The sequence below is a fragment of the Guillardia theta genome, assembly GCF_000315625.1.
Source record: "Guillardia theta CCMP2712 unplaced genomic scaffold GUITHscaffold_1, whole genome shotgun sequence".
Taxonomy (NCBI): domain Eukaryota; class Cryptophyceae; order Pyrenomonadales; family Geminigeraceae; genus Guillardia; species Guillardia theta.
Window position 1 is genome coordinate 1,069,012 of NW_005434673.1, and position 21,493 is coordinate 1,090,504.

At 53.7% G+C, this 21,493-nt stretch overlaps 4 protein-coding genes across 4 annotated transcripts in view; 2 read left to right on the forward strand and 2 right to left on the reverse strand.

The window, feature by feature from the left end:
- Positions 1-712: 712 nt before the first annotated feature.
- SEC1A (Sec1 family protein A) lies at positions 713-4,735 on the reverse strand (the record flags this gene model as incomplete). Its single annotated transcript, XM_005842378.1, has 30 exons — positions 713-766; positions 917-947; positions 1,003-1,078; positions 1,126-1,192; positions 1,301-1,414; positions 1,631-1,694; positions 1,747-1,812; positions 1,969-2,025; positions 2,076-2,113; positions 2,163-2,201; positions 2,252-2,326; positions 2,388-2,480; positions 2,531-2,566; positions 2,616-2,691; positions 2,747-2,793; positions 2,844-2,918; positions 2,965-3,021; positions 3,068-3,307; positions 3,358-3,402; positions 3,454-3,516; positions 3,566-3,637; positions 3,759-3,911; positions 3,975-4,013; positions 4,067-4,133; positions 4,191-4,225; positions 4,273-4,314; positions 4,365-4,450; positions 4,503-4,545; positions 4,593-4,654; positions 4,705-4,735. The coding sequence occupies 30 exons, from the start codon at positions 4,733-4,735 to the stop codon at positions 713-715; spliced, it is 2,043 nt and encodes a 680-aa protein (XP_005842435.1).
- A 1,395-nt stretch (positions 4,736-6,130) lies between these two features.
- Positions 6,131-6,817, reverse strand: GUITHDRAFT_62618 (hypothetical protein; the record flags this gene model as incomplete). Its single annotated transcript, XM_005842379.1, has 6 exons — positions 6,131-6,169; positions 6,220-6,252; positions 6,306-6,419; positions 6,462-6,582; positions 6,633-6,676; positions 6,737-6,817. 6 exons carry the CDS (start codon positions 6,815-6,817, stop codon positions 6,131-6,133), a joined length of 432 nt encoding a protein of 143 aa, XP_005842436.1.
- Positions 6,818-10,967: 4,150 nt separating this feature from the next.
- Positions 10,968-15,448, forward strand: GUITHDRAFT_131652 (hypothetical protein; the record flags this gene model as incomplete). The annotated part of the gene is made up of 13 exons (XM_005842380.1): positions 10,968-12,149; positions 12,196-13,708; positions 13,759-13,918; positions 13,967-14,115; positions 14,204-14,274; positions 14,315-14,405; positions 14,594-14,778; positions 14,822-14,922; positions 14,981-15,005; positions 15,074-15,126; positions 15,175-15,229; positions 15,273-15,337; positions 15,391-15,448. 13 exons carry the CDS (start codon positions 10,968-10,970, stop codon positions 15,446-15,448), a joined length of 3,708 nt encoding a protein of 1,235 aa, XP_005842437.1.
- A 1,096-nt stretch (positions 15,449-16,544) lies between these two features.
- Positions 16,545-21,493, forward strand: part of GUITHDRAFT_99235 (hypothetical protein) — a gene marked incomplete at both ends in the record, with an annotated part of 6,982 nt that continues 2,033 nt past the window's right edge. The window contains 15 exons of the mRNA XM_005842381.1: positions 16,545-17,339; positions 17,389-17,502; positions 17,549-17,632; positions 17,728-17,807; positions 17,868-17,937; positions 17,992-18,072; positions 18,118-18,203; positions 18,265-18,300; positions 18,349-18,439; positions 18,497-18,568; positions 19,320-19,388; positions 19,438-19,480; positions 20,052-20,105; positions 20,151-20,209; positions 20,392-21,474. Coding sequence (XP_005842438.1) covers positions 16,545-17,339; positions 17,389-17,502; positions 17,549-17,632; positions 17,728-17,807; positions 17,868-17,937; positions 17,992-18,072; positions 18,118-18,203; positions 18,265-18,300; positions 18,349-18,439; positions 18,497-18,568; positions 19,320-19,388; positions 19,438-19,480; positions 20,052-20,105; positions 20,151-20,209; positions 20,392-21,474 — 2,817 coding nt within the window. The remainder of the gene's footprint in view (positions 17,340-17,388; positions 17,503-17,548; positions 17,633-17,727; positions 17,808-17,867; positions 17,938-17,991; positions 18,073-18,117; positions 18,204-18,264; positions 18,301-18,348; positions 18,440-18,496; positions 18,569-19,319; positions 19,389-19,437; positions 19,481-20,051; positions 20,106-20,150; positions 20,210-20,391; positions 21,475-21,493) is intronic.

Consider the following 21,493-nt stretch of genomic DNA (forward strand, 5'->3'; position numbering starts at 1 on the left):
CAGACAGACAGACAGACAGACAGACAGACAGACAGACAGACAGACAGACAGACAGACAGACAGACAGACAGACAGACAGACAGACAGACAGACAGACAGACAGACAGACAGACAGACAGACAGACAGACAGACAGACAGACAGACAGACAGACAGACAGACAGACAGACAGACAGACAGACAGACAGACAGACAGACAGACAGACAGACAGACAGACAGACAGACAGACAGACAGACAGACAGACAGACAGACAGACAGACAGACAGACAGACAGACAGACAGACAGACAGACAGACAGACAGACAGACAGACAGACAGACAGACAGACAGACAGACAGACAGACAGACAGAGACAGAGACAGAGACAGAGACAGAGACAGAGACAGACCGTATCGGACAGAGTGAGAGTGAGTGAGTGAGTGAGTGAGAGACAGAGACAGAGACAGAGGGACAGGCAGGCAGGCAGGCAGAAAGACAGACCAGGGAACTCTGACGGGAGAGGGAAATATCCGAGACGAAGAGAAGGATTGAACTGTCTTTACTTTATACATTGACTCTCTCAAGTACTCTAACTGGAAGACCCCAGCTCCACCCCAGCAGGATCGCAAATAACCCACTCCTCCTCTGTCGTCCTCCGTCTCGAGCTGCTATCGATGTCGGGACTGCTTTCCTCTCTCCCCGTTAATTGAAGGAGGACGAGATAGCGGCTCGTTAGACTGTCGGTTCACTCAAGACGGCAAGAGAGTCGAGAAAAGCCTCAGGTGCCTGTCAGACGTTGATGAGCAAGAATGAGGAGAGTAGCGGCAGGAGGAGGGAAGGGAAGAGGAGCTGGAGTGAGAGTAGCGGCAGAAGCAGGGAAGGGAAGAGGAGGTGGAGTGAGGGTGAGGCAGGAGGAGGGAAGGAAAGAAGAAACACCATCATCTCCGTAGACCCGATGATGATCTCCCTGCATCAAAAGCGTCAGCTGCCAGCCAGCTCGCAAGTTCTTCTGCCTGTTGAACTTCGTCGTCATCTCGTAGGCAGCTCGCAGCTCTGAGTACGCGAGCCCTCCAACCACCAGCACGATCAGCCGCGGGCCTGAGCACAACCCTCAGCCCTCGTGGCCGCACGCCGCTGCTTCCTACCGGCCTTGCTCTTGCTCGCCTCCTTGGGCTCGTCCCGGCGGATCGCAGACTTGTCAGCCCAAGAAGCCTTTGACATGTCAGAGGAAGGAAAGCCACGACCACGACCACGAGGACAAGGACGAGGAGTTCGAGGACAAGGACGAGGAGCTAAAGGACGAGCCAGGCAGTCAGTCACCTTGTTTCGGGGGTTGCGCGATGGTCCGTTGCTATTTGTCTCGGCCTGGGACTTGGAGGACGTAGGTGCAGTAGTCACGTACTCGTTGGGGTCGAGTTTGCCTTCCAGAGCATCCTGATCGCAATGATAGTCAAGGAAAAGCAATCAGTGGGGGTAGTAGTCATCAGCAGGAGTAGTAGCAATCAATAGGAGTAGTAGCAATCAATAGGAGTAGTAGCAATCAATAGGAGTAGTAGCAATCAATAGGAGTAGTAGCAATCAATAGGAGTAGTAGCAATCAATAGGAGTAGTAGCAATCAGTAAGAGAGAGGGGGGAGGAAGATAGAAGACCTGGATGATATATTGGAGGGGTGGGCGATATCGAGACAGATCATATCCCACGTCCGTCGCCATCCTATGGGGTCCTCTTACTTCGCTGCTCCTGCTTCTCACTCCCTCCAGCTCACTTGGGTCTTTTCTTGTCCGAATCAGCCTTGATGAAGGGGAAGAGCTTGGACGCGGCAGTCATGCCACTGGTCGGCAAGATCAGAAGCAGGAGCAGCGGATGGGCGAGGAGGGACGAGGACGAAGAGCGGGAGACTCAAGGAGGAAGGAGCAGAAGAGTGAAGGAGGAAGAAGTGGGAGAGTGAAGCAGCAAAGAGGGGAGGGGAAGGAGGGAGAGATCAGACCTGGAGATCATTCCCTTGGGTTTGGCTTGTGCTTGCTTCAGAGTGACATTGAGGTGCCTGGCAAGCGCATCATCACCACCCCCTGCAGCCTCTCCTCTTCTTCCAACTTGAGATTCTGGACGATCCTCTGGGCCGAGCTCGTGTTCTAAGAGCACAAGTCACACTCTCAACTTGCCAGCTGAGGCACTGCCCACCTGGAGATGAGCTGAGCTGACCAGCTTGTCAACGTCGGCCTGGCCGAGCGAACTTCAGTGTTGACAAGGAGACGGGAAGAGCGACAGACCTCACTCAGTCCCTCTTGTGAGATGACGTAGATGAGGATGAGACGTAGCTTGTCTTTCTCGGAGATGTGCTCGTCCTGTATGGTGGCAGGCGATCACGTCATGGCAGAGCTTCATGTCAACATGCTCTGTCCGAACCTGTAGCACGTTCATGACCGACTGCTGGACGGTCTTCAACGCTTTCCCCTGAGCATCTGCTCCTGTCGCCATGTTCTGCTCCTCTGTGGAAATCTGGTGGGGTGAGAGTGAGAGAGGAGCGAGCACGCAGCGAGGCTCAAAACCTTCTCAAGAAACTTCTGCTCATAAAGGGCCATGCACTAAGGTATCGGTCAGCACCAAGATCGGGCTCGAGGGAATAGTAAACACCTTCTTTGTAAGATCCATGTGCAGAGAATATTTGGCGAGACGGTCTTTGAACTGAGGCATTGATTTGATAGCCTCGCTGTATGAGTTTGAGCTGTTGTCCTTGATAATTGCTTCATCCTCTTGCAACTTACCTCAAGTCTCTTAATGATTTTGCTTCTCCTTTCGCCATATTTGCAGCCTATTCAACTTTTGTTACCCGTTTCATAAGGGTTCTCTACCGTGCAAAACCTTGTTCTGCTGCACAAAACGATTGAACTCATCAATAACAAAGTTGATCGCGTCTGCAATATGCATGTGACGCAGCTGCGGGGATTTTTAACTTTTGAATCTTGCACGTCTCGACTAATACCTGGACCCAAAGAGCGTCTGACTCATCTAGTGAAGAGACTTTCTCAACATCCTCTCCCTGTCGTCATCACTTAGCCAACGGCATCGATGGCATCTCAGGTCACCTTCGCGTTGCTTGTCGTGTACTTGTATTTCGAATCCTTCATCTCCATCAGATCATACACCATCGCCTGTATCTCCGTCAAGCCTTCAACCCCAACAAGCAAGCACCTTGCCTGGTAAGTGTATTCGTGCATCAACGGCGTCAAGGCGTCAAAGCTGAACGAAACGTCAATGTCTGATAACCCTCCTGCCTCCGACCTCCTGTCGACGATCAAGATGTTTGCAGGTTCAGATCTTTTCGGCTGATGAGCATGTGAGAAACCGAGGCTCATAACAGAGAAAGCTCTTCCACCTGCCACCAACTATTCCCTTCCACGATCTGCTTGTCAAAGTTTGACTGCCAGGAAACTTCGTAAGGGTGAGAGGGAGCAGACTGAAAAATGCGGACCAGGCTGACTTGCAGAGCTTTCGCTATCTTCTCAACCATGTCAAACTCAGCACTTGCAGCTTTCTTTGCAAACTTTCTGTCAGCCCGACTGGATCCTCCTCCCTCTTGGTACCTTGTAGGTGATGTTGGGGAACTCCCCCAGTGTGACGCACAAGGTCAGCATGCGATCGGCGATAGTGTGAATCTGCGGGAAGGTCAACAGGAGAAAGAGTGGAAAGGAGAGACAGATCTGATGTGGAGGAGAGAGGAAAGGATGAAGAGGAGGAGGAGACGGATGTGGAAAGGAAGTGAACTCAAGATTTCACCATGGCGTTCTTAGCTACAGTGACGGGTGAATAGAGTGTACGGAAGGCATCATGTAGTCCCAGGGAGTAACACTGCATGTCTTCTATCAGAACGTACATCGTTTCATCCGCAGCCCTTACTTGCGATTCGAGAGCAACAAATTCGAAATTCAACTGTAAAAGATCCCGTTATTTCAGCCTCGCCAAGGGAGAGGAGAGCTGATGCAAGGTACATACTTCTTTCAACGATTTCGTCCTTTGAACAAGTTCATTACACTTGAAAAGAAGTCAGAATAGTGTAAATCATAGCAAACAACAACGGATCTTACTTGTCGCATTGAATAGATCAGGTCGTTTGAGATGTGCGATGTAAGGTAAATATGCGCTCCGGCATACCTTGAAACACTCGTTACGATACCTCGAACATCCCGAGTTGGAGCCTGCAGCCCTTACATGCTATCTTGCGCTGACTTGAAATCGTTCTTCACCTGATATCCACTTTATGCACACACCCAATAAAGAAGAATGTAGTTACCTTCTCAATAGAATCCTCATTCGGGTGAATGATGTAGATCGCCTGACAACACGTTCCCACTCATCTTCCACACAGGTCATGACCTCACAGACCTGCATGCCCGGCATCGGTTGCCTCCTCCTCTCCAAGTTCTCCAGCAAAGAAACACCCTCTTCGATAATCTCCATGGTGCGGCAAACTAGAGCGAACATGACTTCCTTTCCTTCATCACAAAGAGACAAACATCTCACCAGCACTGATAGTCTTCAGGGTTGGAGTATCTAGAATCAAAACCTGATGTACAACGTCAAGCAGACCGCAAGCACGCGCTTCTGTCCCACCTTCATGCTGTCTGCCGCCTTCACCTCTCGCACTACAGCAATGATTCGCTGCTTCACGATATCTGCCACCCTCGTCAGCTCGAGCACAGAACGTCTCAGGTGAAGAAGAGACCTCGGATGGACCCATGGGTTGGGGCCGGCATTCTTCGATTCCGAAAAGCTGCAGAAAAAGAATGTTGGCGAGCAAGCAAATCCCTTTGACGTGTACTTTGTAGCAACAGTGAGTTGCTTCGTCCTGTTCCTTCTCACTCGAGCGCATCAATCAACTTCTTCATCATGCTCATGATATTTCCTATGGTTTCCTCGTTCCTCCCTCCCCATGCTGACCCACACGATGACATCACGTTCCACGAAAATTTTCACAGCGCCTAGTTTCATGGTACTACTTTCCATTCTGCATCTACCCCCTGTCGCTCTCGTCCCACAGGTATCAACCTTCCTCCCTCGCTCTTCCTTCTCATCCTTCATCCCTCGCATCCTCGTCCTCGTCCTCCCTGCCCCCGCCATCGCCCTCTTCCACTATCGCTCGCCAGGTATCGATGCATGAAACTGGAGGAAAACTCTCGTCCAACCTTAGGGTTAGGTGGTCCGTTCTTTAAATACAATACCCGGTATTCTGAGTACTAATTAGGGGGTAGGGTAACAGAGGTACCCCTACAATCTTATCACACTACGCCTCCGGTGAGAGTAGCACTGAAGGAGGGGAGGAGGTACTAGGGGGGTTAAGGGAAGGAGGAGCAGGAGGAGCAGGAGGAGCAGGAGGAGCAGGAGGAGCAGGGGCAGCAGGGGCAGCAGGGGCAGCAGGGGCAGCAGGGGCAGGAGCAGGAGCAGTAGCAGGAGCTGGGTAAGCTGGTAAATGGGGAGAGGCTGATAGGTATTTCATGTAGGAAGGAAGGGGAAGGTCGTCCCTTGAAACAGATACTTCAGGAGGACAAGCTGCGGTAGGAGAGGGATCTCCAAAGAGACATGAAGCAGGGTGATTGAGATCATTGAGAGGGGCTGGAGGGAGGACGACAATATGAAAATGATGGAGACGAGGAGAAGGAAGGTAAACTGAATCAGCCCCAGGCGGAACAAAGGGAGGGAGAGGAGCGCATCGCAGCATGAGGTATCTTTGTGAACATGTGTAAGACTTACTCATCCCCCCCTTCCCCCCGCCTTTCCCTCCCTTCCCTCCCCCGCGTTCGGCCGAGCTTGCGGACATGAGAGCCTGTCCGCCGGGGTATGGTACCGGCGCGAGATTGAAGCAGCGCGCGATACCCGCATATGCAGAGTGGCATGATGACGGCGCTTTCTGTCTGCAACATGATACGATTGAATTCCTCCTCTTTCCCCTCAACCCTCTCCCCTCCTCTCTCACCTCACCTCTCCTTTCCTCTCCTCCCCTCCCCTCTCCTTTCATTCCCGATCCCCTCCCCTCTTAACTAATCCTTTGACGACATTTCAGACGTCTTTCCACCTCAAGTGCTTGCTGCATACTTGAAACTAGAGATGTTTGTTCTCTTATATACACTCAGCTGCCAGTCTGCTGCTTCCTCTCACTCCGCCTTTGCCTTCCTCGTGCGGGGAATCCATGCCTTGTTGCAACATGTCAAATAGTTAGCAGCACAGCGCGTCCGCAGCTCACCCACAGCATTGTCGCGCGAATAGGCTCCTTCCCCTGCTCGTGTCTATGTTCAGCGTTCTGCAGCATGCGACGTGCGCGTGCGAAACCTCCGAGTCCGTGATCTTGACAGGAACGACGAGCTCTCCTTTCTCGCTCTCACGGATCAGCCTCCGCTGCTCCTCATCGAGCGTCGCCACTCCCTTCAGGTCCCCCTTGGCAACCTTAACATGAGATCAGGTACGGGCAGCAGCCATGCGTCTCACCTTGAGGTACTCCACCGTCATCGACTTGAGGAGGGGGATGCAACTGTCGGGGACGTTCATGCCGATCACGGAACCTGTCGCTGTCTCTGCGAGAAGCGCCATGCCGCATGCATGCACCCCTCTTGCACCAATGCGTCAGCCCCGTTGAGTTTGCGAGGACAAGGAGCTTACTTGATGTGATTTTGAACCCAGAAGCGATTCTTCAGCGATAGAACCTGGGGGTGCAAGGGGATCAGCTTCCTCCCTGCCGCCAACCTCTCAACGAGTCTGCATACCGAGCTGTGCTCTTCCAGTGCCTCGAACTTGATCCCTGCTGTGCCAGCGAACTTCACCTTTGACGGGGTCAGGATGAGCATGAGAGGAGGAAGGCATGCCTGCGAGTTGAAGGCCAAGCTGATCGCCATCGGCTGAAGTGCCGTTGGCACCATCGCCTTCACCTTCCCCATGAGCCGAGCCAGCGCGTTCTTGCTCGCCATGGTTGTTCGCCAGGAGTTGCAACAATAGGAGGGTAGGGGTATGAGGAAATGTGATTGTGGAGGTGGGGTAATGATAATACATGGGGTCATTTTCATATCAAATATAAGTAAAAGGGTAGGGTTTGGTATTACAGGTCAGGGGTTTGGACATTCGGGGGTGGGTAGTAGCATAGAAACTGCAGAAAGCTCTCCGACAGGCTCAGAAAGTGATCTCTCTCATCACAATAGCGCCGCCGCTTCTCCGCCTCTCCTCCTCCTCCTCCTGCACTAGCCCTCCTGCAACCAAGCTCGCCATCGCGTCGTCCATGCTCTGAAACTCCGAGAGAGGAACGATCTTCGATCCGAGCATGACATAGTCCATCTCAACATGAGCTGGAGCATGGATCCGGATCAGCTTGAACGAGGGTGTAGATAGCATACCTTCGTTCTTCTTTGATGGAGAGTGAGTCCCTTCTCTCTTCATCTCGTCCTTCACCAGTCTCAACATCCGGAGTCATCGAAAAAGTCGCATCGGCCTCACCTCGCTGAAATCATCAGGCGTTGAATGTCGATCCTTGGCTGCTCTCGCGGCAGGGGACCTTTTGAGATCGCGTCATCTCAGAGGTTTTCAGATCAGTCGAACTCACCAGAACTGACTGGAGAAGGACTCTCTAGAGTTGTTCTTGGCTGCAGCAATCTCTGCTTGCCCGCTGCTTCTGCCGATCTCTCGACTCCTCCTGCTCTCGTCCGAGTTCAAGTTGCGCGGTGTCATGATGGTGAAGTTTCGGAAAAGAGGTTCTGAATCTCTCCGTGAATCGTCTGTCGCTGTCTCTATCCTCGATCTCGCCGCATCCTCCGCAGCCTGCAGCACAAGCATTTGACCATCCATAACACGCTAGTTTGGGATGTCAAGTCACCTGCAGGGAGGACATGGTTTTCTCAGCTCGGCCTTTCCAGAAGGGAGTCCCATCTCGGCATCTGTGGAACTGGCGTTCAAGTAAGCAAACGACCAAAGCATGGTAGGCTGTCCCACAGGAAAAGGCTTCATCCCATGAAACCTGTCGGAAACGTTCCCTAGTAGATTGTCGTCGGGGACGTTCGAGGAGTGGAGCAGAGTCGATGAAGGCCCTCGCTCACTCCAAGATTGGCTCAACATCGTTGAGTTTGTCGCAGCTATGGTAAGAGTAAGAGCTCTCGGCTGCGTCGAAATATGAAGCAGAGAATCGCACCAAGAATTTGTTTTTCAGGGGACGAAATACCTTGCTGAGCAGTGTGATTGCTAGCTGTCATCACAGGCTTCAAGACATATGATCCGTGTATCCCTGTGCTGCTGGTTTCTTGCTTGTAGCTGGATTCTTGTCTCTTGCTGGATTCTTGTCTGTTGCTACTTTCTTGAAAACTTGCCGACTTGTTCTTCAAATCAATTGCTACACATCTAAATTAGACAGGTGATAAAACAAAACAAAGTGCTGGTATCTTTACCGATTCCGATAGGGTTCCGTACCGCCTGAAGACGCAAAAAAGTAAGAAAGGTTGACTACCAAAGACAATTATGGAACCTCGGATCCTGACAGTCTAGGTGCCGTGTCAGCTCCCAGGAAACTGCTGTAAGAAGAAGCTTTTCTAAACTCCCTTTCCTCATGACTTGTGAAGCCCGACCCCAATCCGCTAGTGATAGGGAGGTCTGATCCCCGCTCTGGTCTTCTATTCGAGCTGACGCTGGAGAGTTGTACGGGTGTGTCTGTTGGAATCATCTGGTCGGGGATGAATGGATGACCAAGATTATGCTTGCCGTTGGAGTCTTTCGGATCACTGGGGGGCATACGAAAAGAATAATCTGTATGAGACAGTCTCTTGTTGGCTTCGGAGCTGCTTGGATCCGGAAGGTTTGTCTTCACGACCACATTTCTCATCCTGAAGCTCACTACTGTACATGACACTGGCCGTTGGAACACAACCCTGGTCAACATCTCCCCGCGAGAAGCGATTGCCTTGATTGTCCACAAGACTTCATGAATCCCCTTGCTGTATAGCTTCTGATCATCGATGGCGATTATCCTATCGCCTATACAGAGACACTGTGAATGCTCAGAGTCGAGGAGACTGGGTCTGGCAGCAGACAAGACTAGGCAGGATTCATGTATCTTGTGCGCCTCATCCTGAATGTCTTTGATCGCCGTCACGATGGTCCTAGAGCTGCCGCCTTCAGAGGACAAGAAGATCGCGACATTTCTCTTCGTCACGATGGCATCATTGGTGAATGAAACAGGTTCTCTATCCTCGTTGCTGGTAAGATCGAAGTACAGCCACACCCCAGTCATGACAACCCTGTTCTACGATGATAGATCTTTCTTTCTGAGGAATCTGACCAGGAAGTATGCATGAAGTTTGATGGGATTCCTTTCAGATTGGTCTGACTCCCTCCTTCCTCTTCTGCTGACTTCTCCTCAACGCTGCTATTTCTTACTCCCACCTTGTTCAATCCTCGAAATGTTCCTGTGACACAATCGCCATGCCGCCTCAGGCTCGCTCCCCTCCCATCTTCCACCTTCTTCTTCTCCTCTCCACTTCTTCTGAACCTGTTCTGCTCCTCGTTCACTCCTCCTCCTCCTCCTCTTCCTCCTTCGCTTGTTCGCATCTCCTCCATTGCGATCCCGCCATTCTGACCTTGCCTCCGAATCTATTTTCCACCCTACCCGTTTCAAATATACCCCTACCCCCTTAATACTATCTCTACCTACCCATACCCTTGAAACAAGGGCATTTTCCTTTCTGGATTTGCCCGTACGGGACCACCCATGGAAGCTACCACCCACCACCTAAATTGAGTACCCATGCTGTTATATGCATACTCCTCGGCAATGGCAGTGAGGGACCGAAGGGGGTAGGGATGGCGCAGGACGAGGAGAAGAAGAGGCGAGAAGAGGACGAAGCAGGGAGAACTTATCGTCGGTAGACGACGATGAAAGACAGGAAGGATATGGGAAAGGAAGGGTGTTTGAGAAACTATGAAGGAAGTAGGTAGAAAAAAGTGACAAAGCATCTTCATTGCTGTCGTAGTGAAGATAAGAAGAACGATGAGGATACATCGTCCAAGTGGCGGGTGGAGTGTGTAAGGCACGTATAATACACGTGGTTTAATTCAGTTCTCTCGCATCGAGGCGGGAGCTCGGATGTTGCCAAGAAACAATTCGCACAATGCCTGTAGTGCCGTGACGCCCTCAAGCATGAACTGACGACAGGCGATCGAAGACAAGACGAGTATGCCAAAGAGGAGAGCAGAAAATGTGCAACGACGCAAGATAGAGATCCTTGTGTTCTTGTTGCCAATAAACCTGCACCTGTCGGTAGTTCAAAAAGGTCGAAATGCAAGTTACTGGTGCCTGCCAGGTTGATGTTGGGAACCTTGAAAAGATTGAGATGATGCTTCGCCAATCTTTCTCCTATCTTCATCATCTATGATTTCTTCTGTTCTCGTCATGCTTTCCAATGTTGACACCGCAAGCTCCTTTTTCGTCCGACAATCCTTCTAAAGTGCAGGATGTTGCTCTAAAGAGGCCCGAGGAGATGCTCTTCCTCCTCTCCCTGATCCTGATCCTGATCCTTTCCCAGTCCCCTTCCTCCTCTTCGTCTCCCGCTCCTCTCCTCGCTCCTCTCCTCGCTCCTCTCCTCGCTCCTCTCCTCGCTCCTCTCCTGTCCTCTCCCAAGGTCACCTGTGTAGTAGTTGCCGTCGTAGACACTTGTAGAGCTGCTCAGTTGTAGAGTAGAGTAGAGAGACGGGTTCGTTTTTTTTCTTTTAAAAAAATGTCGGACAATAAGTCAAATTTGTGAAACAAACGGACGTCAAGGACAGTTTGACTGGAGGGTTTGAGGATGAGAGGGAGGGAGCAGGAGGGGCGAGGACGAGGACGAGGACAAGGACAAGGACAAGGACAAGGACAAGGACGAGGGTCAAGATGAGGCGAAGAGGAAGACTTTGAAGAGACTTCAAGGAGCCAGGAGAAGCAGCAGGATGCAGTCCTTGCTAGCAAGGAGCATCTTGACTGTGGCCATGGTCGCTCTGTGGTCAGCCATGGCATCAGCGCAGTGGCGAGGAGGAGGGCTGACCTGGACCAGCAATGGAAATAGCGTGTCCTTCGTGTTTCACGGCTCGTTCGCACGATCGGGGTCGGGCATGGCTGGGTCTGGACCCAACGGGCAGGTGATGCTGGGGGATGTGGTCCAGCTTGGAGGGCGGGAGCCGTTAGTGTTCGTGCTCGGAGAGGAGGAGGAGGAGATGAGAGGAGAGGTTAGAGGAATGGACGTGAAGGAGGACACGTTCCAGGTGGTCTGGACGACCATGAAGCAGGTAGATCTCAGCAGTGGCGGTACCATGCCAGCTGCAGTCCGAGGATGCTGCAGGTTTGCGGGGCTGACATGGCAGGCAGAGACTCCCTTTCAGCTGGCAGTGCAGCTGGACGGAGCGAGGCTGCAAGCTGGGTTCTCCGGCAGCATTGGGGCGGTAGCGGTGTGGAGAAGTTTCAGTGGGTCGGACCTTGAAGTAAGGATGCGTCCTCCTGGGGTCGGGGTGAGCTCGAGGGCATGCACTTCCCAGCTGGCGATGAGGTGCCTCGAGGCAGGGAGGTTGGCTGTGTGCACGAAGGGTGGAGAGGTTCCCTTGCTGGAGGACGTGGACTGCTTCCCTTACTCGCATTGCTTTCCCTCCTTCTGTGCTGGCCAGATGAACGTGAGCAGGAGCGATGCCTTTCTTCGCTTCGCTGGCACAGGCTACGCGGGAGTTGAAGCAGGAGGAGCGTCATGGACGATGCCGAGCAACATGTCCTGCTACACCACGAAGCTGCAGTCAGGCAGGTGTGAGAGCACAAGGGGATGCTGCTCGACGAAGAACGGCGACTGCGCCGCTTGCTTCTCGATGCAGGAGGATGGAAGAATCCACGTCCTTGATACGGTAGAGCCAGCGCTCTATGCTCTCTCCTTGGCAGTCAGTCTGCCGCCTCCTCCTGCATCACGATCTTGTGTGGACTCTCCTCTGCAGTGGACAAGCTCGTCGGGGGTGACTTGCCCTCAGCTCTATGCTCAGGGACTTTGCAAGGAGACAGGAAGCGATGGCAGGAGCGCGTATCAGGCTTGTTGCGAGTGCGGAGGAGGGAGCTTTGTCGATGGTTTACCGCCGCCTCCCCTTGTCGGACTCGACGGGCTCTACGAGTCAAGCGGCTGCAAACTCCCAGCTCAGGTCCAGCTGGTTTGGTGAACTCAGGAAGAGAGTGACGGTTGCGCAGGTGAACAAGCCCAACTCGACTTCGACGACCGTCGGGGAGGCGTTTCGATGGAACACTACCGTCTCGATCTCTCCTCGATCCTTCGACGTGGTCATCAGGCTTCAAGAATTCTCTCGTGCCCTGAACCTCTCTTCTCCTCCCTGCGTCAACGACTCCCTGGACTTCGACGCGAGGATCGAGGGCACTCTCCTGCCGCGGATAGAAGGGTTTGACATGTCCAACGGCTCCTCCATGTTCGAGCTCCGAGCGTCTCTTCACCGTGTTCTCCTGACCCCGCGCTCAGCTCGTCTTGCCCGCGTCCTCAGGTCACAGTGTCTGTGCTTGGTTCCTAACGAGAACAGCAGCTTCATCCCTCCCATCGACCAAGAGATCGAGATCCCTTCAAGCTGCCATCCAGAAGACTGCAAGCTGCTGTCGAGATTTGGAGTCTCGAGCACGCGTGAGATCGCCATGATGTACCTGGGAAGCGGCGGCATTGGTCAGCCCACAAACGTCAGCGACGCAGCCTCCTCCTCCTCCTCCTCCTCCTCCTCCTCCTCCTCCTCCTTCACCATCACCATTTTTCCTGGACTTGTTGGTTCTTGTGCAAAGGAACAGAAGACCTTCGCGCCATTGGAGAGGAATGCTTGCGGGTGGGACGGGATCACTGAGAGCGCGTGTGCGAGCATGGGTTGCTGCTGGGACCAGAGCTCGAGAAGCTGCTTCAGCCGCTCCTACCGCGACGTCTCGTCGTCCGTCTTCCTCCTCCGCTGCAAGAATCAGAGCTTCCTCGCTCCTCTCGCCGCCAACTTGGACATCTCAGGGTCGTGCGAGTCCTTTGCCGATCAGACAGTGCAAGAGATGAGGGAGCTGGCGCTTGCGAGGGGAGGGGAGGCACCGGATTATGTTAGGAGCGAGTGCGGGGTCGTGCCTCCTGCCTTGTCAATGCTCGAGTTCCAGGTCGAGGTGCTGGGCCAGGAGGTGCGAAACCTGCACAACAAGGTGACGGGGATGGAAGGGCTCGTTCCCCTCGACGTCTCGTTCCACCACGGGCTGTCGGGGCAGGCTACAGACGTCATGCAGGTCAACGAAGAGTTCGAGGCGGTGTACCTGGTCCAGGGAACCCCCAGCTTGCAGGTTCTGTCAGCTGGAGGGTATCCTGGGAACCTCGAGAGCGTGCTGAGCGACGGGAATGCAACCTTCCAATGGCATCACATGCCCAACGTGATGGAGACCGGGGGGTACACCCAGTGCTTCCAAGGACGGGTACCGGTGACATGTACGGACTACACCGAGGTCTTCTCCTACCTGAGGATGGACTGCTCTTCTATCAGCCGCTCAGACTGCATTCGTAGCAGCCTCAACTACTCGCTTCCTCCTGACAAGGTCCCGATCGTCCAGGCCTTCCCCTTGAACTCCCTCTTCGAGGTCTGCTGCCAGTGCGGGGGAGGTATGCGACAAGACCTCTTCACTGACGTCACTTGCCTTCCTGTCGACGTGTTTCCGGATCCTGCTCCCACAATTGCGATCTCAGGTGCGCCAATCTACATTCCTCCTGCCTTCTGACCCTCCTCCTCCTCCAAGAGCAAACTACCGGCCTGGACGTCCCTTGCAAGAGCTACAATCTCGGTTATCCCCAGGTCTCAGTGAGCAAATGCAAGCTCCCCGTCCTCCGGGACCCTTGCCGGCCTCCTTTCAACTGTTCATCCGTGCACGTGGACGGGAGTTTCAACTACGTGAGCAGGTCTGAGGAGGGAGAGAAGGAGAAGTCTTCATGCTGAGCTGCCTGCAGGATCGAGCAAAATTCCCTGCTAGGTTCTATCGAGGCTGTGGAAATCATCAGCGGAGGGTTCGGCTGCTCGAGAGGAGGAGAGCTGAGGGCGCGGCCGCTGGGAGGGTTCGGAACTGGCTTCCTTGCCAGGTTCGACGTAGCAGAGCCCGGTAATAAGTAGTCTCCTTGTCCTCGTCCTCGTCCTCGTCCTCGTCCTCGTCCTCGTCCTCGTCCTCGTCCTCTCTGACAGCTACGCAGGGAGCGATAGAGGCGTGTCGGGTAGCATCACAAACTTTACGATCCTCCAACAAGGCTCCGGCTTCAGGCGCGTGAGTTCCTGGCCTCGCATCGAGTGACTGAGGGCGTCAGGTACCAGCCGGAGCTCTACGTGTCCCGGGGAGGCGAAGGATGTCAAGAATACTCCCTCCGTGGGATCATCTCCCAGCAAAAGATCCACAAGGTAACAGGAGGTGAGCTGGAGAAATGAGAGAAAGTAGCTGGAAGCGAGAGGAGAAGAGGAGAGGAGACGAGGAGAGCAGAGCAGAGCACAGGAGGAGAGCAGAAGAGCAGAAGGGGCTGAGGCGAGAGCAGGAGAGCAGGCGGGCGGAAGTGATCGACAGGAGCAGGTCTCTTGCTACCTCGGTACAGGACTGGACATCGAGATCCTCGCGTTCGAAGTTGGTTTCGACCATGTCGAGCTCGCCTCTTCCCTTGTTCGTCCGCCTCCTCCTTTCACCCCTCCGTCCTCACTCCGACAATTCAGACTGGAAATCCCCCGAGCGACCTTCGCGTCTATCCACAAGTCGGGTCCCTTGGTGAAAGATCAGCATGAGGTGGATGAGCGTGCTGAATGAGGGAGCAGGAGGAAGGATACAGTCGAGGAGGATCACTTGGGCCCCTCCCCGTTGGTACGGCGGGTCTGATCCCTTCCTGCTATGCTTCACTGCGCATGATAACTCTGGGACGCGGCTGCCGAGGTGAGAGAGAGCCCTAGAGGACTTCTCGTTCCCTTCCTGACGAGGACGAGCAACGCAGCGGCTTCGTCACGCGGAGCAACAAGGTGAATCTGTTGGAGGAAGGGAGGAGAGAGAGAGGAGAGAGAGCTAGCGGTACGAGCTTCACGCGCAGACTACCACGAGCTGCATCGGAGTCTGGGTGGTCAAGTGCTTCTATGCTGTCAGGTCTGGTTGCTTCAACTGCTTCCTCCTCCTCCCTCACGCTCCCCACAGGGCAGGAGAAGACCTGAACTCGATCGCCATGCTGTTCAACACCAACTGGATACAGGTCCCCTCCTCTTCTTCCTCGTCCTGTTGACTCTCAGCGTCAGATTTGGGCCCTCAACGTAGGGATACGATCGCCCAAGTCGCTCATCCCTAGAGGGTTGCTTGCAAGGTTACCTTCCTCTCTCCTCCTCCTCTCGGAACGCCACTGATCGTTACCTGCAGGGTCGGCCAGCTCTATGCAGTCCAGCCCGGGAACACAATCGATCAGCTGGCGAGGTGACCAGTACTGCCGACCTGTTCTACTTACTCATCATGGCATCCTCTGCTGCCAGCAAGTTTGGAATGAGCGCGCAGGAGTTGATATCTCTTAATCGCGATCTCATTGAGAGCAATGGCTCCATCATTTCCTCTGAGCAGGCAACCGCTGCTCCTGCTCCTGCCCCTGCCCCTGCTCCTGCTCCTGCTCCTGCTCCTGCTCCTGCCTATTCCACCTCCTCCTCTCACTTCGCAGCTAACTTTTTGCTTTGATGCGTCTTCTTGCAGCACCTTTGTTTGCTCCCGCGATCATGCGAGTCAGTGTCTTCACCATCGTGATGATGTCGGATGAAATTCTTCCTCAGTCAGTGACTCCGACGGCGAGTGTCGACCCCGGCCCGGCCCGGCAAGCCGGCAGTGACTACAAGAAACTTGAAAATCAGTGACTACAAGAAACTTGAAAATCAGTGATCACTTGCAAAGCCTGATCACTGGAGTAGTCGTGCCTAACAGCTAGTTTGTAAAGTGAACAATCAAAAAAAAAAAATGACACCCACGTCCGTATTCCAAATTTCTGACTTTGTTTCGAAATTGATAGAGAACATCTCAAAATTTTCAACATTTGGTTGCAAAGGTTTCATTGAGCCAACTACGTACTGCGTTAAATTGGTTGAACAACCCACTACTGCATCATATGCATGACCCCTACCCCCATCCTCTTCCCTCAACACATGAAAAAGGAGGGGTCATGTTACTACCCCTCAATGTCGGAAGTGGGGGTAGTTCCTCTCGTGCCTTGATTAACTTTAGATGACCCTAGCATGGTACCTGTGACCACCCCCCACCTCTCCCTTCACTTCCGCGGTACCAGTGAGCCCCTACACTCGTCCTGGTTCCGTCTGTACCTGTGGTCGATGACCCCACCCCCTCCATCTGTACCCCTTCCCCACAGGCCCCTCACCAAGGTAGTATCACCCCACCCCTCTGCCCCCCCCACTCCCCCGACCACGAGAAAACCCCAACAGCCATGAGATTGCGACTCTCAGCACGCGAGGCACGACCCCCTCGTCTCCCACAAACTACCAACCCCTCCATCAATGACTCTCTTGCGTTAGCCCGCAATGGCGGTAACGCGGAGAGCCTTGCGATGGCAGCAGCACGCGGCGGCTCTGCTGTTCCTGCTGATCTCTCACGCTCTCCTCCTCGTATCTCATTCCTCGTTCACATTTCAGGCCTTCCAGAGCTATTTCCACTCGAGCTCCACAGCTCCCAAGGCTCCGGAAAGCTTCTTGTTCGACGATTTTACCAAGGAGAATGTCCATGGGCAGACAGCATATCACCGGCTGTGCACTCTGTTGGGAGAGATGATATCTTTCTCCTCCTTTTACACTCTTTTTCTTGCTCTGCACGAGGCATTTCATCTGCTTGCTGCTGCTCTCGTCGGCCTCGCCCACCGCTCTCTGCGAATTAGCAACTTTGTGGACGCCTTGCTGCATCAGCGCGTGACAATCAAGGGGGCTGAGGGATGGCGGTCAACTCTCATACGTCATGCAGGATGGATAGGAAGCATGGCGGTGACTTTGGTCGTCTGCGCGAGGGGCTTCAGCGGATCTTGCAAGATAGCAGCTTTCTTTACCTTGATTGACTCGTTGTGCTCCGACCTGCTTGGCATACATCACGGGTCAGCAAGCGATGAAGTTTTTCACTGTGGGAACTTTGGAATCATCATATTCGACAAGGAGAAGAGAGGACAAGTGTACTCTTTCCTCAAGACCATGGTTCGAATCACCATGATGCGAGGCGCGCAGTCTGGAGGGATTGTCACCTATGTGCCGAAGAAGGATGGGCTCAAGGGAATCAGAAGTCGAGTAGTCAACGGCAAGCGAACAGATCTATCTGAGCTCGTCACTTCCAAGGTTCCCCTCCTGTCCACTGCTTGCTGTTGTCCCTCACCGCCTGCGATAGTTGTGGCACGACCAGCTCTGGGCAAGCCTCCGCTACGGGCTGCGCGACGACGTTCGAGTGTATGCGGGGCACACGAGGTTTGCGACGTCATCGAAAGCTTCGCTTGATGGGACGGTAAGGACGTGGATGTGTTGCTCCTGCTGCTGATCCTCCGATGCAGCACCCACATCAATGGACGCCAGCCGCGGACTACACCTTCTGGGAGGACAAGACGTCATGGATGAAGACGACGAAGAATGTTGAGGTAACAACTGATCGACATCTCATGTGATGTGATGATACCGACTTCTCATGTGATGTGGTGAATGCGATCGCTTTGACGTCTTGAGATTTTCTCAGGTCTACATCTGTCACAATGGAGACTTCGATGCTCTCGAGCTGGGAGGCTCGACGTACCCTCTGGAGGACATCATGGAGTGGTTGGCCCGAGTCAAGTAGGTATGGCTGGTGGCAGGATAGCGCATGACGATGGCCTCTAGCTATCACCCGTGCCCGTCGACCGTTGACAGCGCGGGAGTCGCGGGAGTCATGGACGTGATGAGGACGCAGGTGGAGTGATGCGGCACCCTGCTGGGGCCGAGGAGCTGCTGACTTGCGAGTCAGGGGCTCTGGTTTCATTCCCTTCGGTTCGGCTTTCTGTTCGGCCCTGAACGCACATCTCTCAAGTATGAAGTCCCTCCCAAGGTCAGGCGTGTAGGCTGTTTGAATCAAATAATCGTTGGCGTGTAGGAAGCTTTCGTCTCTCTGGCGAGAATCGCCGATGATGTCTTTCAGAAGACTGTCCAAACTGCAAAGATGGATCGAAGGATCTTGAGGTGAGCGATGAGATCTGGTAGTGATTGCCTGTTCATTGCCATGATGTTGGTTGTCTTGCAGGCAGGAGGTCAAGTCAAACCTCGTCGAGGCGTTCGGGTCAAAGAAGGTCGTCAGGCTGCGATGTTGTCAGTATTGATATCGTAGACAGATTCTGGGACTGAATGCAGAGAGCGGAGATGTGAATCGCCTTGTCAACACAGCTGTAGATGCGTTCTTCGACCAAGATCTGTTCCAGGTGTGTTACGGATGTTGGTGGCTTGATCTCTGCATGGGAGGTGATGATTGTGGTCAGGCCACCAGGTTCTTCCTGTCACGGGCCAAGGGATCCTTCGGACTGTGCGTCTCCTGCTCGCTTGATTCCCATGTGAGACACAATAGCCGTGATGACTTTCTGTTGCTGTCTTGTCTACCGTCAGCGTTGCCATGCTCTACTTAGCTCTACCTCGCTCTCTGCTCAGCTCTATCTCGCTCTCTGCTTAGCTCTATCTCTCTCTGCTTAGCTCTATCTCGCTCTCTGCTCAGCTCTATCTCTCTCTCTGCTCAGCTCTATCTCTCTCTGCTCAGCTCTATCTCTCTCTGCTCAGCTCTATCTCTCTCTCTGCTCAGCTCTATCTCTCTCTGCTCAGCTCTATCTCTCTCTGCTCAGCTCTATCTCGCTCTCTGCTTAGCTCTATCTCTCTCTGCTCAGCTCTATCTCTCTCTGCTCAGCTCTATCTCTCTCTGCTCAGCTCTATCTCTCTCTGCTCAGCTCTATCTCGCTCTCTGCTTAGCTCTATCTCTCTCTGCTTAGCTCTATCTCGCTCTCTGCTCAGCTCTATCTCTCTCTGCTCAGCTCTATCTCTCTCTGCTCAGCTCTATCTCTCTCTGCTCAGCTCTATCTCTCTCTGCTCAGCTCTATCTCGCTCTCTGCTTAGCTCTATCTCTCTCTGCTTAGCTCTATCTCGCTCTCTGCTTAGCTCTATCTCTCTCTCTGCTCAGCTCTATCTCTCTCTGCTCAGCTCTATCTCTCTCTGCTCAGCTCTATCTCGCTCTCTGCTCAGCTCTATCTCTCTCTGCTCAGCTCTATCTCGCTTTTGCTTCTTGTCCTCTGTCGCTATTCTGACCCGCACAACCAGCGACAAATCGTGTTGGCGGCAAGGGGTCAAACGATTTCTCTAGCCTTCTATCCCAACTCGGGAGTGGTGGTGAGAGAAGTCAAGCACAACATGTGGGCGTGGGTTGACATCAGCACAGCTTTGGGGATCTGAGCAAGCGGCGGTGAAGGCAGCGCTTGTGGGTGAGTGAACAGAGCAACCTCTGTGTCTACCTTTTGCTTTGGCTCTTGGTGAAAATGCACGTTGTGATCTACCTCTACCTCTACCTCTACCTCTACCTCTACCTCTACCTCTACCTCTACCTCTACCTCTACCTCTACCTCTACCTTCACCTCTATCTCTACCTCTACCTCTACCTCTACCTCTACCTCTACCTCTACCTGCACTCTACCTCTACCTCTACCTCTACCTCTACCTCTACCTCTACCTCTACCTCTACCTCTACCTCTACCTCTACCTCTACCTCTACCTCTACCTCTACCTCTACCTCTACCTCTACCTCTACCTCTACCTCTACCTCTACCTCTACCTCTACCTTCACCTCTACCTCTACCTCTACCTCTACCTCTACCTCTACCTCTACCTCTACCTCTACCTCTACCTTCACCTCTACCTCTACCTCTACCTCTACCTCTACCTCTACCTCTACCTCTACCTCTACCTCTACCTTCACCTCTACCTCTACCTCTACCTCTACCTCTCCTTTTAGCTCCTTGGTCGCATTCAAATTTTGTTATCCTCATTCGTGATCAGGAGACTCGAAGCACTTCGTTGCCATCCATGAGTGCAGCCGTTGCGGATATGCAGGTGACCTCAACTCTTGCTCCTGCTACTCTCTGACGCTGCCGTCAGGAGCCGGACACGAAGATGATGGAGCCGTTCGTCTTGACTTGGACGACCTGGGAGGAGAGGTACGAGAGACCTGCTGCTGCTTTGCTTGATGATCGCTTCCTTCATTCCGCCTGCCTCTGCCTTATTGCTTTACCCTTGTCTCTCTTACTTGCTTCAACCTCCTCTTCTCTACCCTACTACTCTACTGTAGACTATCTCTTCTTGCCTCCTCCTGCTCGTCTGTCCGTTGACGACAGAGCAGGTCTGCCTGGTGGACTGGGGGACAGGAAAAGCGACGCGATCTGCCATGACGGAGGAGCTGCCGGTGCATCAGCTCATGGACAACAAGCTGACCATCACGCTGTCTCAGGAGACTCTTGGCAAGCTGGGAAACTTCAAGAAGCGACTTGTCCGCCTCCACGACAACCCGCTGATCAAGCCGCTTCCTCCCGTGTACCCAGACCCAGTAGGGAAGGACATCGCAGACATCCCGTACGTGCTCAACAAGATCCAGCAAGACTGGGACGAGGGCAACAGCGTCAACTGCATCACGTCCTGGTGGTTCTCGCGGGAGCTGATCAAGAGGCTCAAGCGGTACGAGGCCGGCACTCACGATGGCTCCATCGACGTTCTGCTCACGGGCTGCGAAGTGTCTCTGTGGGTCGCGGAGCAGTTCGCGTCCGACCTCGCGCAGGTGTTTCCGCGCATCTCAGTGCGGGTCATCTCCTCCAACAAGCTGCTGGGCCTGTTTGGTCAGGAGTTTGCGGTCCCTCAGACGGGCCATCAGTTCAACGAGGAGAGCTGGAAGCTCACCAACACCATCGTCCTCATCGTCAGCCACAGCGGCGGCACCTTCGGCTCCCTCGCTGTCGCCAACCTCCTCCGCGCCTACACCGAAGTCATCTTTGTCGTCGCGTCCGAGAGCGACACGCAGATAGGCAAGCAGCTGCGGCAGCTCAACCCGGCCGGTATGTGGGACTTCAAGTGCTCCACCTTCTCCACCGAGGTCGGGATCCGCCCAGCTGAGCCCTGCACCGTCAGCGTCGTTGCCTCCCACCAGCTGCTGACCCAGCTGCTCATCTACCTCATGAAGAAGGTGCAGCTTGACGGCATGGAGGAAGCGAGCGGAGGGAAGTACACGGTAGAGGACGTGAAGGTGCTTGAGGAGCTGCATGCCGAGAACTTCACGGCGATGGAGGACATCGTCGGGTACGACAGGAACGGCATCGCATGCCCGACGTACACGTCCGAGGAGCTCAAGAAGAGAGGAAGGTACTGGTCGCTCCATGTGCTTGAAGTACCCATGTCGTGGATGCTGTCCTTCTGCTACATCCTTGGGACGCTGGTGAGCAGCTATCCCCTGC